This window comes from Lathyrus oleraceus, chromosome 7 (assembly GCF_024323335.1).
Source record: "Lathyrus oleraceus cultivar Zhongwan6 chromosome 7, CAAS_Psat_ZW6_1.0, whole genome shotgun sequence".
Taxonomy (NCBI): Eukaryota; Viridiplantae; Streptophyta; class Magnoliopsida; order Fabales; family Fabaceae; genus Lathyrus; species Lathyrus oleraceus.
In genome coordinates, this window is record NC_066585.1 from 544,969,593 (window position 1) to 544,984,002 (window position 14,410).

At 31.0% G+C, this 14,410-nt stretch overlaps 1 protein-coding gene across 1 annotated transcript; it reads right to left on the reverse strand.

The window, feature by feature from the left end:
- Nucleotides 1-8,511: 8,511 nt before the first annotated feature.
- On the reverse strand, nucleotides 8,512-12,990 carry LOC127105405 (uncharacterized). The gene is made up of 5 exons (XM_051042589.1): nucleotides 12,415-12,990; nucleotides 11,771-11,909; nucleotides 10,222-10,442; nucleotides 9,491-9,664; nucleotides 8,512-8,881 (listed from the first exon to the last, which is right to left on the reverse strand). The coding sequence occupies exons 1-5, from the start codon at nucleotides 12,580-12,582 to the stop codon at nucleotides 8,795-8,797; spliced, it is 789 nt and encodes a 262-aa protein (XP_050898546.1). The 5' UTR covers nucleotides 12,583-12,990; the 3' UTR covers nucleotides 8,512-8,794.
- Between the last annotated feature and the right edge of the window lie 1,420 nt (nucleotides 12,991-14,410).

Below are 14,410 nucleotides of genomic sequence, written 5' to 3' on the forward strand. Positions count from 1 at the left end.
CTTTTTTTTCTTTTTATATTATAAATATTTAATATTAATATGATTAAGTGGAACCCTAGACGTCAGACTCTCTTTCTCTATTTCCATAAATACTGCCTAAAAAATGTCAGAGAACGAAAAGGAGAAGAAGAGTTCATCATCATAGTCTTCTTTACTGAAGACTAAGGTTTATAAGTTTATTAGCTTTAGGGTTTTAATGATTTAAGTCAGATCTTATTTCTTTTTATTCATACTCTTATACTTTGTTTATTATTTTTTTATTTGAATCTGAAAAAATTGATATGCAGGTCGTTTGAGGTTTAGATATACAATCTCTTTTTTATTTTTTGTTGTTTTCTCTCAATTTATCTATAGTGTGTGTCCCTCTTTAAATGGGCATGTTGTTATCCATCTATTACTTCGATATATATTTTGCAGCATTTTTAGTATTGTAATCATCCTGTTTTTTTTGGCTCAATAATGAGTCTTGCTCTCATAATCAAAGTCTCTTCATCAATGTCACTTCTATTTCTGAGGTAAGATGTTTCAAGCATGCAACTGAAACTTTTGGAGATGGTTTGTATCAAGCATGTAAAGACATAAACTTTGGGACAATGAATACAAGGGTTGTAGGTTTCGTGGGGGTTGGAGCAGGCAATTATAAACTATGTTGGTTGGTATTGTAGGAATTTGTGGGCTCTTTAGCGTTTTTTTGTACTTTGTGTTTGGATTGAAATTTATGACATTGTTCTAATGTTATTTTGGTTTTTTTTGTTTTGCAATGTCATAATTGATGTTGTTATGGGGTGAAAAAGACATCAGAAGAAGAAGTTGCAGCAGTTAAAGGAAGGAATTAAGAGAAATTGTTATGGTTATGGTTATGGTTCAGTTCTATTTTCTCCTCTGAAGGACTAGCTGGTGAGTTGGTGGAAAGATTTGAAAGAGGTGATATTTCCGATTAGTTGAAGAAAACTCATTGTGAAGTTTCATAATCTTGCTTCAGTTTCTGATTAGTTAAAGAAAACTCATTGTGAAAGCAGACTATTTAGAAGCGTTTGATATTTTTTTACACATATTTTACATTTTGCGGGGATTTTTTTAACCTCCCAAAACAAAACCTCTTTAATTTAAATAAAATAACATTTTTTAATATATATATATATATATATATATATATATATATATATATATATAGAGAGAGAGAGAGAGAGAGAGAGAGAGAGAGAAAGAGAGAGAGAGAGAGAGAGAGAGAGAGTCAACTTGCCTATATGTCACGCCACGTAGTTAAGTTAACGTTTTTTTTTCTTCAGAATTTTTAACGACAATGACTTTTTTGTATAACGGAACAATTCTTAGGAGACCAGTATGTAATTTTTTTTAATTAAAAAACCAAAGTGGAACATTAAATTAAGTTAAGGGACTTTTGGACTAATTATGCCTTAATTTTTTTATATTTATTTTTTTATAAAAATTGGGTGGCATGATTCTTTTATATAAGACAGAAAGTTTTGATGTAATATGAAGAAAAGAAAGTTTATTTAGAAATAGAATGTAAACGAGTAATAAATTGCGTCGTTATTTTTTTTTATGACAAAATTATTCTTTTTAAAAATTACATCAATTGATTTAACATATACAATATTTCTATGTGTAATCATTTGAATTCTCTATAATAGACTTATGGTGCTAGGAAATCAAAAATGTCAAAGGTAAATGATATAAAAGTATGTTAATTTTCAAAAACATATTTTCTCTCGTTTGACCACTTTATTTAAAGCGACTTTGAAGGCTTCATTTCTCATAGTAAAATCTTTAGTCCGCAGTCCCACAAGTGAATAAACCTCAATCAAGTCCACGCATGAATGTTTCCCTCCGACCCACGCATATACTATAACATATAATTAGCTACTACGGAAAATACCTATCATAACGGTTGGAAAAATGATACAATCTTGTCCGACCAATCTTTTTGAGGTAACGTGTAATTGTATGTATGATGTTTCCCACCACAGGTTTAGGACCGTTGTGATAAACTAGGAAGCGAGTTATATATCACAACGGTAAAAGTGTACAACTGTTGTGATATAAAGCGAAATGTCGTGGTTCTGAAACCCAGTAATTATATGGTTTATAATATTTTGCGCTCTATAAATAACAACTATTGGTATAAATAATTGTGATTAAATACTTTGTATTTTTTTATTTTATTTTATTTTATTTTATTTTCTCATATATTACAAAGGTGTCTTTTTTTAATTGTATATTAGTTAAATATTTATAAAATATCAAATTAAGCAATAAAAATATATTTGCAACCATCAAGGACGAAGTCATACAGAATCACCCCCATTTTCAATTAACACATTGAAAATAGACGTCCAACGTCTACGAACGTCGTCTAAATCATCGGGAGAGAAATGTGTTATGTCGTTAAACGTCTACATAAACAAGTGAAAAAAAAATCATCATCACGTTATTGGAATTATAATAGCAAATTAATTTAACATTAATATGTTATTGAAAACATTTCATGACATTAGCATAGACGATGCTAAACATGTGTTTCATTACATAGTAGTCACACTCGTATCCCTCTACTTATTCTTAGTCTACAAATTTAAATATTTCATGAATATATATATATATATATATATATATATATATATATATATATATATATATATATATATATATATATATATATATATATATATATATATATATATATATATATATATATATATATAAGTGAATGTCATAATTAATCCACTTATCTTGAGCTCACAAAAAGCGAACTTTTTTCTATAGTTGTTCAACCTATAATGTCTCTCCACAATCTTGTATATTAAAAATAATTTAAAAATTGATTTAATTGAAATACACTGACAGTGTAAAAGGATTTTACACTGTCAGTTAATCTTAGACGTTTGATATTAAAATAAGTTTGACTTTTATTTTAAAAATCTATAAAGTAATGCAAACGGGTGATGATGATGAACTGATAGTGTAAAACATTTTACATTGACAGTGTATAGTAATTAATCTCTTTAAAAATATTACACGCTAAGATAATTATAAAGTCAGAGAAAATATTATTAAAATTCTCATAAACATAAAGTTACCTAGTAATAATTTGTTTCATCATAGTATCAGGTTCATAGTGTAACGAACACAGTGTAGTTATTGTATTCGTCCGAAGAGATATGATGATCAATTGATAATGTTCTCTGAATGAACAATACAAGCATATATATTAGTACTAGTATTTGGTAAAACATGAAAACTACCTATAATAGAGAAACCATAATCTTAAAATTACTCACTTATTAAGGAATGATGCTAAGTAACATTCTTCCACCGAGTTCCAACGATTATATCCTTTATATGTTTAGGAATCATTAAGAATTCATTTAACCTCTATATCTCTGGATCATGTTCTAGCACAAGATAAAACACTGCGTCTTCATTGCGCATCTGAAGTGTAATCTTCATTTAGTCTTTGTCGATCCCTCTTCCATTTCTCATGTCATAATGGTGGAGATGGTTTCCAATCACGACTCATGTAGTCCTCGTCTCCTAGTTGTTATTTTTTCAACAATAATTATTTTCTCAAGTTTCCTGTATCCCCCAGGAGACAATTTATGAGGATATTTATTTTTAGGCTTGTTCAGCTTTCCTACTTCACTTTTAACATGTTTTAAACATAGAAAAAATATTAACGTCCATAGTTGTATCCATAAAATTATCAGAAAATACAACTAGTACTAAACATTAACTCCTCAGAACTACGAGACTTCACAAACTTTTTCCAAACCTTCTTGTCAAGATAAGGAGATAGTTCCCTCTTCCACTTCTCATGTCATGATGGTGGAGATGGTTCCCGATCACGACTCATGGAGTCCCCGTCTCCTAGTTGTTGTTTTTTCAGCAATCATTATTTTCTCAAATTTTTTGTGTCCCCCACAAGACAATCTATGAGGATATTTGTTTTTAGACTTGTTCAGCTTTCCTACTTCACTTTTAACCTGTTTTAAACATAGGAAAAATATTAACATCCATGGTTGTATCCATAAAATTATCAGAAAATACAACAAGTACGAACCATGAACTCCTCAGAACTATGAGACTTCACAAACTTTTTCCAAACCTTCTTGTTAAGATAAGGATATTTCATCGATGGACGCTCAATATTAGACTTAGGCTTTGTAATGTATTCACTCATGAGCAATGACTTAAAACTTCTCCAAGTCGTACCAGCACAAGTGATCCATTTTTTCAACTTCGAATCATCACTAAACTCAAATGTCAACTACACATTTACGTTAATTAGTATGTATTAATGTTTATATAAAGTAATATCGAATGATGAAAATTAAAATTAATATACCTGAACGTCTGTCCATATGTTATTTTTCACCTCATTTGTTACATCTTTCCAATCATCTAATAATATGATGATTCTAATATGTCCAAGGAACACAACATAACTATTAAAAAGTGAAGAATGAGGACCATCAAGAATATTATAAACAACATTAAACTCGACCCAAAGTCTGACACCTGACTTGCATACTTTTGTTAATTTAGCCATCATCGTGGCACCTCTTTGATATTTTTGTTTCTGTTGTCCTATTACAGATTGAGAATCATTTGTATTGGTTGCATTTGTATACGTAGCTCTATCGCTACTAGATGAATAAAAGGTCATTTATCTAGACATAAAACAATCATCAACAATAGCACAAATAATAGCATGATCAACAATAGCATCATCAATAATAACATCATTAACACAATGACATCAATAATAACAGTCACATTAACATACAAACATCATCAATAATAGCATCATTAACATAATGACATCATCAACAACAATGGCATAAGCAACAACATTGGCATCAACAACAACAAATACATAAAAATCAATGGAAAATGACAGTAGTGTAAATGCATGGGGAAAAAGTTTACGTATTGGAAACGAGATAAATAAGTAAAAAAATGTTGTCAGAATCTTTAAGTTCCTCCTCGACAACTAAAGTGAAGGTGTCTGCTCCTTCCTCGACAGTACGTAAATACAAACGTTAGTTGAAAGTGTTATTGTTTCTGTTGAAGATGGTGTTGTACATTTTGTTATGGTTGAAATTGGTTTTGTTTCGTTACGGTTGAAATGGTGTTGTTTGGTTATGGTTGAAAATCACGTTGTTTCCTCAGGGGTTGTTTATTAATCGAAATGAAAATATGGAACTAAAAAGACAAGTTAGCTAGCTCTATTTAAAGTGAGTAAATAATATCATCACGGTTGTTTATCAAAACATTTGTGATAATGATGAAATTTTATAAATTAAAACGTCAGGTTTTAAGCAACTAAATTTTTTAAAAATTAATGAAATATATTATAACAATGTTTTTAGCCAACTGTGATGGTATAAGATTTACATTAATAATATTATATATAAAAAAGTGTCATGTTTTATATAATTAAAATTTTAAAAAAATAATGAAAAATATAATATAACGGTGTTTTTAGCCAACCGCGGTGACATACGGTTTACATTAATGATATTTTATAAAAAAAAAGGCCAGATTTTAAGTAGTTAAATTATATATATATATATATATATATATATATATATATATATATATATATATATATATATATATATATATATATATATATATATATATATATATATATATATATATATATATCACAACGTTTAGTTTAAAGAATCGTAGTGATATAATTTCTTCTTTTTTAAACAAGAATGAAAGACATTGATTAAATACTAAAGAAATCATGAATTAGCAGGTGTTGAGAATCGAACTCATGAAACATCATCTGATATCACTACAATTATATGTAAAGACATGTGGGAATTAATTAACAACGTCTAAAAAAATATATAGGCGTATGAATTTTGAGAATCGAAGTAATTTTGAGATCAATAAATCAACCAAAACAACATAATAGTTTTAAAGGATTTCCCCCAACAAATTAAGGATTGCTAAGCCAAGAATTTAGGTGGATTTAGCAAGCAAAGGTGAATCCTTACTAAGCCATGAAACACAAGCTCACTTGGAAAGAAAATGTGGTTCGAAGACTTTAGGATTAAATTACTTCAAGGTAAAACAAGGGGTTTGGTGGCTAAGCGAGTTTGATCGATTTGCTTATAAAGTATAGGCGACAAGGTTAGGCCTTGGGTAGATGGAATGACTTTACCTAAAGAAAGTAGGCACACTAACTGAGCCTAGGCAGTGCTTTTAGCGAGCATACCTTTACCAAACATATAAATATGGGCGTCAGAATTTCAAATGAGATATTCAATCATATTCAACTCAGTTCAATTCTAGAGGATTGGATCATATTCGGTGGAATTCAAGGTGGTTCCTTAGCGAAGATAGGTTCTAACCACAAATCACAATATGAGAGAATATGGGAGGAAGATTGAGTACGGAAGCATTGTTTGAGGAATTATCCACATATTCTTTTCAACTTCTTTCTTCTAAGGTTTGATTGTAAAGCTAGGATGTGTAAGTGTTGCTAATTTTCTCTTTTATTAGGGTTAAGGTTAGATGTAGTTGTATTGTTACTTATGTTTTGATCCCGACATGGTGTTTTATGTAGTTCTTCTTAAGTTGTAATATTTATGTATTCTCCGTTCCTAATGTTTATTTTGGATTATATACCTAAAGCATGTTTTTACGGTATGGCTTGATATTCGAAAGGTATTGGTCACCACTAGATCCAAATTTATCATTCTTTAGATGATAAAGTTTAACATCGATTTAAATTTGATATCCATATGAATACCAATATCCATATGATAAAGTTTTACCATATGAATACCAATATTAGTGATATCCATATGCTAATATTTGAATTCACTAATGAAACTTAATACTGATATATTGGTTAATAGGCTGAGAGATCGTCTATAAGGTAATACAAATGATCTCACTTTGTTGACTTATACATGAGGAGCGATGAGAGAAACATATGTTAATATTAATAAGTGATTAGAATTACATATTAATGGTTAAGGATGCTACATAAGAATAGGTTAATGAAGTAGAACCCCAACAAAATTTTCTCATTATTAAAACGTCAACATTTATTTTATATTATTTTTCTTTTCAAATATTCATCAAACAATAGAGAAAGAGTGAACAATGGAAAAACTTCATCAAACACCAGCATTTTGACCTCCTTAGTTTTAGCTTTTTTAGATGATTAACTTATTTTTGAAAATAATGGAAAAACTTGAGGAAGGGAGAGTGAACAATTTTCTGAGTAGAATAGAGAAAAAGTATTCTTCCTTATAATGATGGACCGGTTATAAAAAGTAATCAACCTTATTTCACATGAAACATTGGTAGAGAGAGAGAGGTTCTTTCTATTCTTGAACGCCTCTCACGTATTAATTGTTATAAATGATCACATATGTAAATACCAAAAACACTCCTTAGTTTTTCAAATTGAACTGCATCCAAAGCCTTAGTGAATATGTTAGCTAATTATTTTTGAGTTGCTATATGATCATGTTTTACCATTGTTATATGCTAAAGAATGCCCATTCCCTTTTGAAGAACTGCATAACCATTTCATTTCTAATGAACAATTCTTGCATACAAGAAGATATGTCTACAAATGTTGTTGTTCCAAAAACAAACTTTCATTAGCGAAAGAACGCTCAAAGTTTTATGGGCACAAAACTTTGTGGATCTATGTGCTTGCATATATGAAGTCGGTGATCTTGCTAAGAACCTTCCTAATGTTTAGATGATGACAAGTGACAACACCGATGATTGTTGAAGTCAGTGGTAATAACTTTCCAACTCTCTGATGATGGTGAGTAACTTGAATACATTACAAGCCTCATCAAGTATAAAACTCAAGGTTTCATTGAAGTGCTTATATGATACATGTATATGACAAAGGAACCTAAAAACCTCTAAGTCGTGAAAGAGAGGAAGTGTGAAAGTTTATCTGGTTGTATCTGTCTAAGTGACCGAAGTCTTATGAAGTAGGAGAATAACTCATAAGATACAAAGGCAAATCACAAACATACTTAAAACATTATTTTTAAGCCTTGTCTTGTTGATTTGGAGACTTTTAACTTTATTAGAAGAATTTTTTTGAAATACCTAATCGATTAGATAAATAAAAAATTATTATATAATCGATTATGATAGTGTCTTAATGATTAATAATAACTCTTTATCCTAACGTTCAAATGTCTTGTATGCGTAAAAAATTAGAAAATGACACTTAAAAAGGAACGGAGAAAATAACTATTAAATTTATAAATTAAACCTATTGTTGAGTGCTGAAGAACTAATGCACATTCAAAACAATATTTATTATTTTTCACCGATTTTTATTATCATATTTCAAACAATCAAACAAAACTCTTAAAATTGATTTTTCACTTTAAAAAAATAAAAAAATTCATGAAAAAAGAAAAACAAAATTGTAACAAACGAGCTCTATATCTTAGTAAATTTGAGTTCTGCATGACAAACTTCCAATAGTCAACAGTAAAAATATCAAATTGATCTTGAACATTGTGTGAACTCAATAGACAAAAACAAAGGCAAAACATGGGAATGACTTATGGATAAAAATCTGTCAAGTTTTATATCGGGTTGATAGGATCAAACACTCAAACTATAGAAACAAAAAGGATGCTTGCAATAGAAGCTACACAAACTATGACAATGCTTAATCTTTCGTGATGAAGTACAGAAAACATAATTAACTGGATGCAACTGTTTGCCCCCTTTATTAGGACATCCGACATATTGATTTTAGTTAGAAGACATCGGGTGGGAAATTCCCTTGAAATCCGTTGCTCTGTTGAGCCTGCCTCAAATGCATTCCCAATGCATAGTTATTCATCTGTTGACAATCACATAGAATTCATCAGCATGTATGAGAAAAAAATATTTAATGTACAAGAGCTAACTTTGAAAGTTGTTTAGTTCAGATTTTTTTATCCACCACTTCAATAATTTGTAATAGAACAAGGAACCAAATTTATTTTATAGGTAAAATTAATTTCTTATCATATGCAATAATTGAGCATTGGCGCCTCCTTGTTTTCAGCCAAAGCAGAATTGCGTATCCAACAGAAGGAAGGAGATTAAGAGAAGCCCGACTAATGTGAACCTCCCAACAATCACTTTAAAACCTACATATAGTATTTGGCAGATTTACTAAAATAACTCCCAAGTCCCAACCCCACTGGGAGATTACTACATGACAGTGATGTATTTCTAGTTACTAGTATCCGAACAAAATGTGCTTCAGATTCAGGAATCAATCATGAAACTCAAATTATAATCAGGAAGTAGTTTCTAATACCTATGCAGTCACACCACTTTTCCCCCTTCTAACTGAATCCTATCTTTAAAATGATTCACACCAAATTACGAGGAAATATTAACTCCTTTAACTAAGAGCAAGCTGTTTGAAAATGCAAAAAAAAGAGATAAAATTGAATCAGACCTCAAGAGTTCTGATCTGTTCCTGGTATTGAGACGCCAACTGCTTCAACTGCTGCAATTCTTGATTCTTATTATCATAATCAGAAAGGCGTTCGTGCTGAATCCTGAATGCATTTTTAAAAGAATTTTTCTCCTTAATCAGCACTTCAATTTGCTGCTTCAGCATCAAATTTTCCTGAAACAAAACCATCTTGTACCAACTAAGACAAAACTCAATTGAGGATAACAGGGGGAAAATACAAGAGTTATTCCTAACCCATTAATAGGTTCTGAGATATAAGGGTATCAGAGCATGCATGCACATAGGGGTCAACTATGCATCACAAAAATCACAGCCCGGACTACCACAAATCTGAGTACTCTGATCATTAAAAAAAAAACATTCTTGAAAAGCTATCAACAAATATGCTGTAAAAGATTTAGCAGCAAGAGGATGCCTGACAAAATATTAAAAGATCTAATAGGATAGATTGTCTAAGCAAGTTTGTTCCGCCGTCTTCCATCCAGTGTTACCTTGACACATAAGCAAGTAAAACTAAAGAATTTACATAGACTTCTTATTACACACCACTGTACACTGTTCCAAAAAGAAACAAATTTCAAAATACACACTGCTGCCCAACAGATAGTTCAATAATCCTTGCTCTTCAAAAAGGAAACTCATTTGTGATCTACAAGACGATACAATTTTAAGATGAGTCATAAATGACTATAGCATAAATAATTAAATACCTTCTGAAGAGAATCTGTTGCCTCAGCCTTTGCTCGTTCACTGATTGATTTCTCTAGAACCTCCAGCATTCTAGCAGCACGAACTCTAGCATCATCAACACTGGTAGCAACCATCATTTCTCGAACAAAAAAGTCAATCCATTCTGCTCCATCTGCAGGAAGGTTGTTCAAAGTGGACTGATTCTCAGAAGCGGAATCATTCACATCATCTTCCAATTTACCTGCAAAGTTTTTTAAAGACATGTCACTATCAATATCTTGGTTTATGATTTCACTGCCAATAATCAACACTTAAAAATCCATTCAAACTATGCTGTTAAAATCTCAGATGGTGGCGCAGAGATATGCAAACTGAACATAATCCCAACAGGATGCATAAATATTAAAAAATAGCAATATACACATAATTAAAAAAGATGATCATACTTGATAATTAATATTAAAAAAGTAACAGGTGTTTTTATTGTTTATGTCCTTCAAAAAATTCTATTCCCAAGCCATGTAAAGGATGTCACCACTAGGCTTAAAGTAACATTTACTATCAGAGGTTGGTAATGCCATTGTTCTCGCAGAAAACCCAAAAAACAAAGAAGCAAACCAAAAATACAAAGAAGGAACAGTGGAGAAACAGAGGCCTTCTCAGTTCATATGCAGAAGAACGAGAACGGGAGAAAAAATTGTAAAAGAAGAAGACACGCACAAAGCTGGGGGTAGTGAGAAGAGTCTCACGAAACAACCACATAATGAGAAGAAGTCGTGAAGAATAACAAAATCTAGGTCACTTAAAATATAACTAAATGACATACCCTTAAAAAATAGAATGGTTAAAAATAATGAGTATTGGAGGGATTTCACCCGTTAAACTCTAATAGCACATGAGTGATTGGGACTTGATAACGACATGATTCATGGGCGTTGCATCAGTTAAAAGTGGCTTGCCAGCCAAAATCATCGCGTTGGACCTTACCGCTCCATGATTGCACATTATAGTGCTGCAAGTGACATCATGGCATTCATAGTAACATACTACGGATGTGCTCGTGGGCCGAAAAAAGTTAACAGAAAATTTGAACAGAAAAAATGTGAGCAAAGAAGAGTGAATATGCAATGTGCATGTGAGTGGGTGAAAGAGAGTAGATGGGATTGATTACAAAAGAGAGTAAAGATGAATGTATTTGTTTTTTTTTTATAAAGAAAGTAGATAGGATTTGTTAGAGGGACTGAGGGAGTGACACTCAGCGTGACTGAAACAGCAGAGAGGCTGAGAGAGGTCACCAATGAATGGAATTAAAAGGAAAAAAATGTCATCACTCATCAGAATTGTAAACATGCAAGAGGATGAAGAATGAAAACTTTGGAAAAGACGTTTTTAGATCCTGTTTACTTTTTGAAAACATTTTCTAAGATGTGTTTCAAAGTAAACAGGGCCTTATCGTTTCAACATTACCAAAAATTGCAACTTCTTTGTTCACCAAAATATGAAAGAAAATGAAAACACCAAAGGCAACCAAGTTAACCAAACATTTACTTGCAAACACCAACCATATACCTTGATCCCCACTGACATCAATCTCTGATTCTTCAGCAGTTCCATAATTCCCACCCCCAGCTCCCAAGTAAAGCTCATTCAGGCTCTTGATGGCAGCATCTAGATCATTGTCACTTTCTTGAAGAGCTCTCTCAAGAACCTGAAAGCTCAAATATCAATACAGAAGCAAAACATTCTTACATTAAATATCACATAAAATTATACAATGGAGTGGCATTTTCCCTCCCTCCATTAAAATGTATCTTGCCCTCTCGTGAACCAAACAAAAAGAATAGGATTATTTTCACTTCTATCAACCAAACACAATATATCTCATTCAAATTGAATCCTACTTTATCAAAATATATATAATTCAAATTCAACATACAGAAATTAAAACGGCAACTGAAAAAATAATCAGTTGTTAATCCAAATTAACATATCATCCTTCACAAATCATCTTCAACCTATATACTACTGTTAATATTAAATAATCAGTTCCTAAATTCAAATTAACAGCATCATGATCATTCATTAGCAGAACTAAACAAATCCAGGCATTAACCTAAACATAAAATAAGATAATATAAAACTAAATTCATTTTAGATTTTCCAATAAATATATAAAGCCAAAAAATCAAAGAAAAAATGAAAGAAAAAAGTACCTGTTGTTCCATGTAAGGGAAGAGATTACGAAGCTGGTCGAAGAGTGAAGGAGTAGGAAAACGAATCGGAGAAGTAGCAGAGGAACAACGAAGCCTCTTGGATAACGGTGGAGAAGGAGGAAGTTCTTCAAAGAAAGATCTCTTGCTTCCGCACACAGCAGCAGACATCGTTCGTTGCTGATTACGAATTTGGATCCAAATTCCTCCCCTTCGTTTCTCCTTCCTCGATCTACAATCTACTCAATTCAATTCAACTCATCCAAAAACAAACACACGAAAACGAATTCGATTGAATTGAATCTGAAGAAGAAACTAGGGTTAGGGTTTTGAGAAGACGAAGAAAGGTTTATCGCGAGGGTTAGGTTTTTGTGATGGTGGAGTTGACAAAAAGAAGTGTTGAAAAATTGAGGAGAATGAGTATATATAGTGTGATTGAAAATGCGATAAAGGAGAATGAATGAAGAAGAAAGTGTGAATACGGTGCCACTTGCTTGCGAGCGCGTGGTTGGACAAAATATGCAATGGTGAAAAAGAAAGGTGAAATTATTTAAATCACCATCGCGTTTTCAATATTTTGTTGCATAGTGGGACTATGAGATTATCAGAGAATTTAAATGTGATTTTATTTTATCCTTTTGTTTACGTTAAAATAGAATCATGCTTTCCGTGTTTTATTGATTTAATTAATAAATTTTAGTTATAGTTAAAATAAAATCCTGTTTAGTTTTTATTTATCTGTAAACTTTATTAATTTAATTTAGTTATACTATGTTTAAAAGATTATATGACTAAAATATAATAATTAAACTACTAAATATGAAAAGTGTGATTTTATTTTAACTAAAATTTAATAAGTGAATTAATAAAATATGGAATATTTAATTAATTGAAATTTATATTGATGCTAAAGAAACTATAAAGGATATGTTTGTTATGGAAAAGAAAGTGAGAAGAAAGAAAAAGATAAGAAAGAGATTGTATCGAGAGAGAAATAAAGTAAATTAAATCTGTTGTTTGGTGAAGAAAAAAATTGAAAAAAATAAAGGAATATTTGATATATAATTTAAATACGTTTTTTTTTTCCTTTTTATTTAGGTGTTTTTAATTTTTTAATTTTAATTATTTTTTTTTTGGTTTTTTAATTTTTTGTTAGTCTCTATTCACTTTTACACGTGTTGCATCCTCGTTTAATATAGGGGATTGTCAATGTGACACTAAATAAACGTTATGTGTTTTTTTATTTTTAATACAAAACAAAATTTAAAACTCTTAATATATTTAAATAAATTAATAAATATTATAAATATTCTTCTTTTTATTTTAAAGAATTTTCTTCACTCATCTGAACTTCTTTCTTTTGAACACAAAAGAATCATAGAAATTCATGAAAATACCAAAAGATAAAATCTTAGTTTCCAGGGCAACACCCTAGAAATCACACTCATCTCCATCAGCATCATTCGATTCTCCACATAATCCTTCTTCTTCCTCTTTTTATGTACACATCAAACCCTTCGTTTTCTAGAAGAAACATAAAACTAACAACTCTACAAAATGAACTCCAGTTTCTACGTCGCGGTTGTTGTCAATGGTGTACCTGTTCAGATCTCGTGGGATGTTGTAATAGACAGTGTACTTATTCAGATCTCGTGGAATATTGTAATAGATGGTGTGCCTTTTCAGATTTCATGTTCAAATTCGAAGAAGAAGATGAAGAGGATCATTAACGAGGTAAGGAACTCCGAGTATATTCCACATAGTATTATTAAGAGCATCATGAAGTGTCTGCCTCAGGCCAACCACCTCGCCTTGGAGAGCTTTCAAGGCCTTTAGGTACTTTTGTTACTTTTCCACCTAGCGAGCCTTCTCCTAAATAGAAGCAGAAACAAACTCATATCGCTCATATGCACCTTTGAGGGCATCTTTGAGCTCGTTCACATAAATCGCCAAGGAAGAAGGAGAGTCACGTGTTGTGAAAGCCTCTTGCAAAGAGTTG

What these genes read in the sequence shown, in the direction of transcription:
- LOC127105405 (XM_051042589.1), bottom strand. Translation starts at nt 12,582, where the DNA reads ATGTCTGCTGCTGTGTGCGGAAGCAAGAGATCTTTCTTTGAAGAACTT. An exon ending in CAACAGATTCTCTTCAGAAG is followed by an intron (nt 9,665 to 10,221) that starts GTATTTAATTAT and finishes GTTTTGTTTCAG; the next exon opens with GAAAATTTGATGCTGAAGCA. An exon ending in AACAGATCAGAACTCTTGAG is followed by an intron (nt 8,882 to 9,490) that starts GTCTGATTCAAT and finishes GATTGTCAACAG; the next exon opens with ATGAATAACTATGCATTGGG.